Below are 879 nucleotides of genomic sequence, written 5' to 3'. Positions count from 1 at the left end.
TCCAGCAAGGCAGAGATAACACCGTCAATGTTTAGGTCTTCTTCGGTGTCTCCTTCGGGTGTATCTCCACATTTAGAGGAGACAGAGTCGAGCGGGGGAGCATAGAGGGGCCTGGCCCATGTGCTGCTGCTGCTTGCTGCTGCTGCTGCTTCCTGCTGCTGCTGCTGCTGCTGCTGCTGCTTCTGCTGCTGCATCTGCTCCGCACGGCTGCGGAACTTCTGCTGCAGCCGCAAAAAGCTACGCGTGAATACCTCTGAGGGGAGAGGTGGGGGCCCCCTAGACTCTTGGGGGCCCCCCTTTGGGTCAGGGGGGCCCCCCCCAGGGCCTGGGGGGCCCCCCTCTCCCTCCAACACAAAGACAGGCAGCAGGTCAGCTACCTGGTTGCCGACGCAGCATGCAGCAGCAACAACACTGTCTCGCGGAGACAAAGTACCCCCGAGAGCGGGGGGAGAAGGAGACATCTTCTGGCTGGGGGGAGCTGCTGCTGCTGCTGCTGCTGCCGCTGCTGCTGCTGCTGCTGCTGCTGCTGCTGCTGCTTTTGTTGCAGTGGCTGCTGCTGCCGCTGCTGCTGCGGCTGCTGCAAACCCAACTCCTTACCCTCACCCACCACCACCTGCACGTACACCCCAGGCCCTGTGGGGCCGGTTCAGGTGTATGTACACCCCAGAGGCCCCAGTCTCTCCGTGCGCATGCAGAGGACCCCCGGGGGCCCCTCGCGCCGGCTGGGCCCCTGGTTTTATTGTTATCGAGAAAAAGAGGGGTGGAGTTTAATATAGAAGAATAAAAGACAAAAGAAATAAATAAAAACGACAAACAAAGCACAGCAGAGGGACTAACACCACCCTGTACACCCCGACCCAGCAGCAGCAGCAGCAGCAG

The 879-nt window shown here is 60.6% G+C and overlaps 1 protein-coding gene across 1 annotated transcript in view; it reads right to left on the bottom strand.

The window, feature by feature from the left end:
* The window catches only part of EMH_0065940 (uncharacterized protein), a gene marked incomplete at both ends in the record, with an annotated part of 821 nt that extends 360 nt beyond the window's left edge, over nucleotides 1-461 (bottom strand). Inside the window, one exon of the mRNA XM_013498452.1 lies at nucleotides 23-461. Coding sequence (XP_013353906.1) covers nucleotides 23-461 — 439 coding nt within the window. The remainder of the gene's footprint in view (nucleotides 1-22) is intronic.
* Nucleotides 462-879: the final 418 nt, after the last annotated feature.

Source organism: Eimeria mitis, genomic scaffold (genome assembly GCF_000499745.2).
Source record: "Eimeria mitis Houghton genomic scaffold, Emh_scaff3428, whole genome shotgun sequence".
NCBI classification, from domain to species: domain Eukaryota; phylum Apicomplexa; class Conoidasida; order Eucoccidiorida; family Eimeriidae; genus Eimeria; species Eimeria mitis.
Note: the sequence above shows the minus strand (reverse complement) of the source record. Positions and strands in the feature narration are given on the sequence as shown.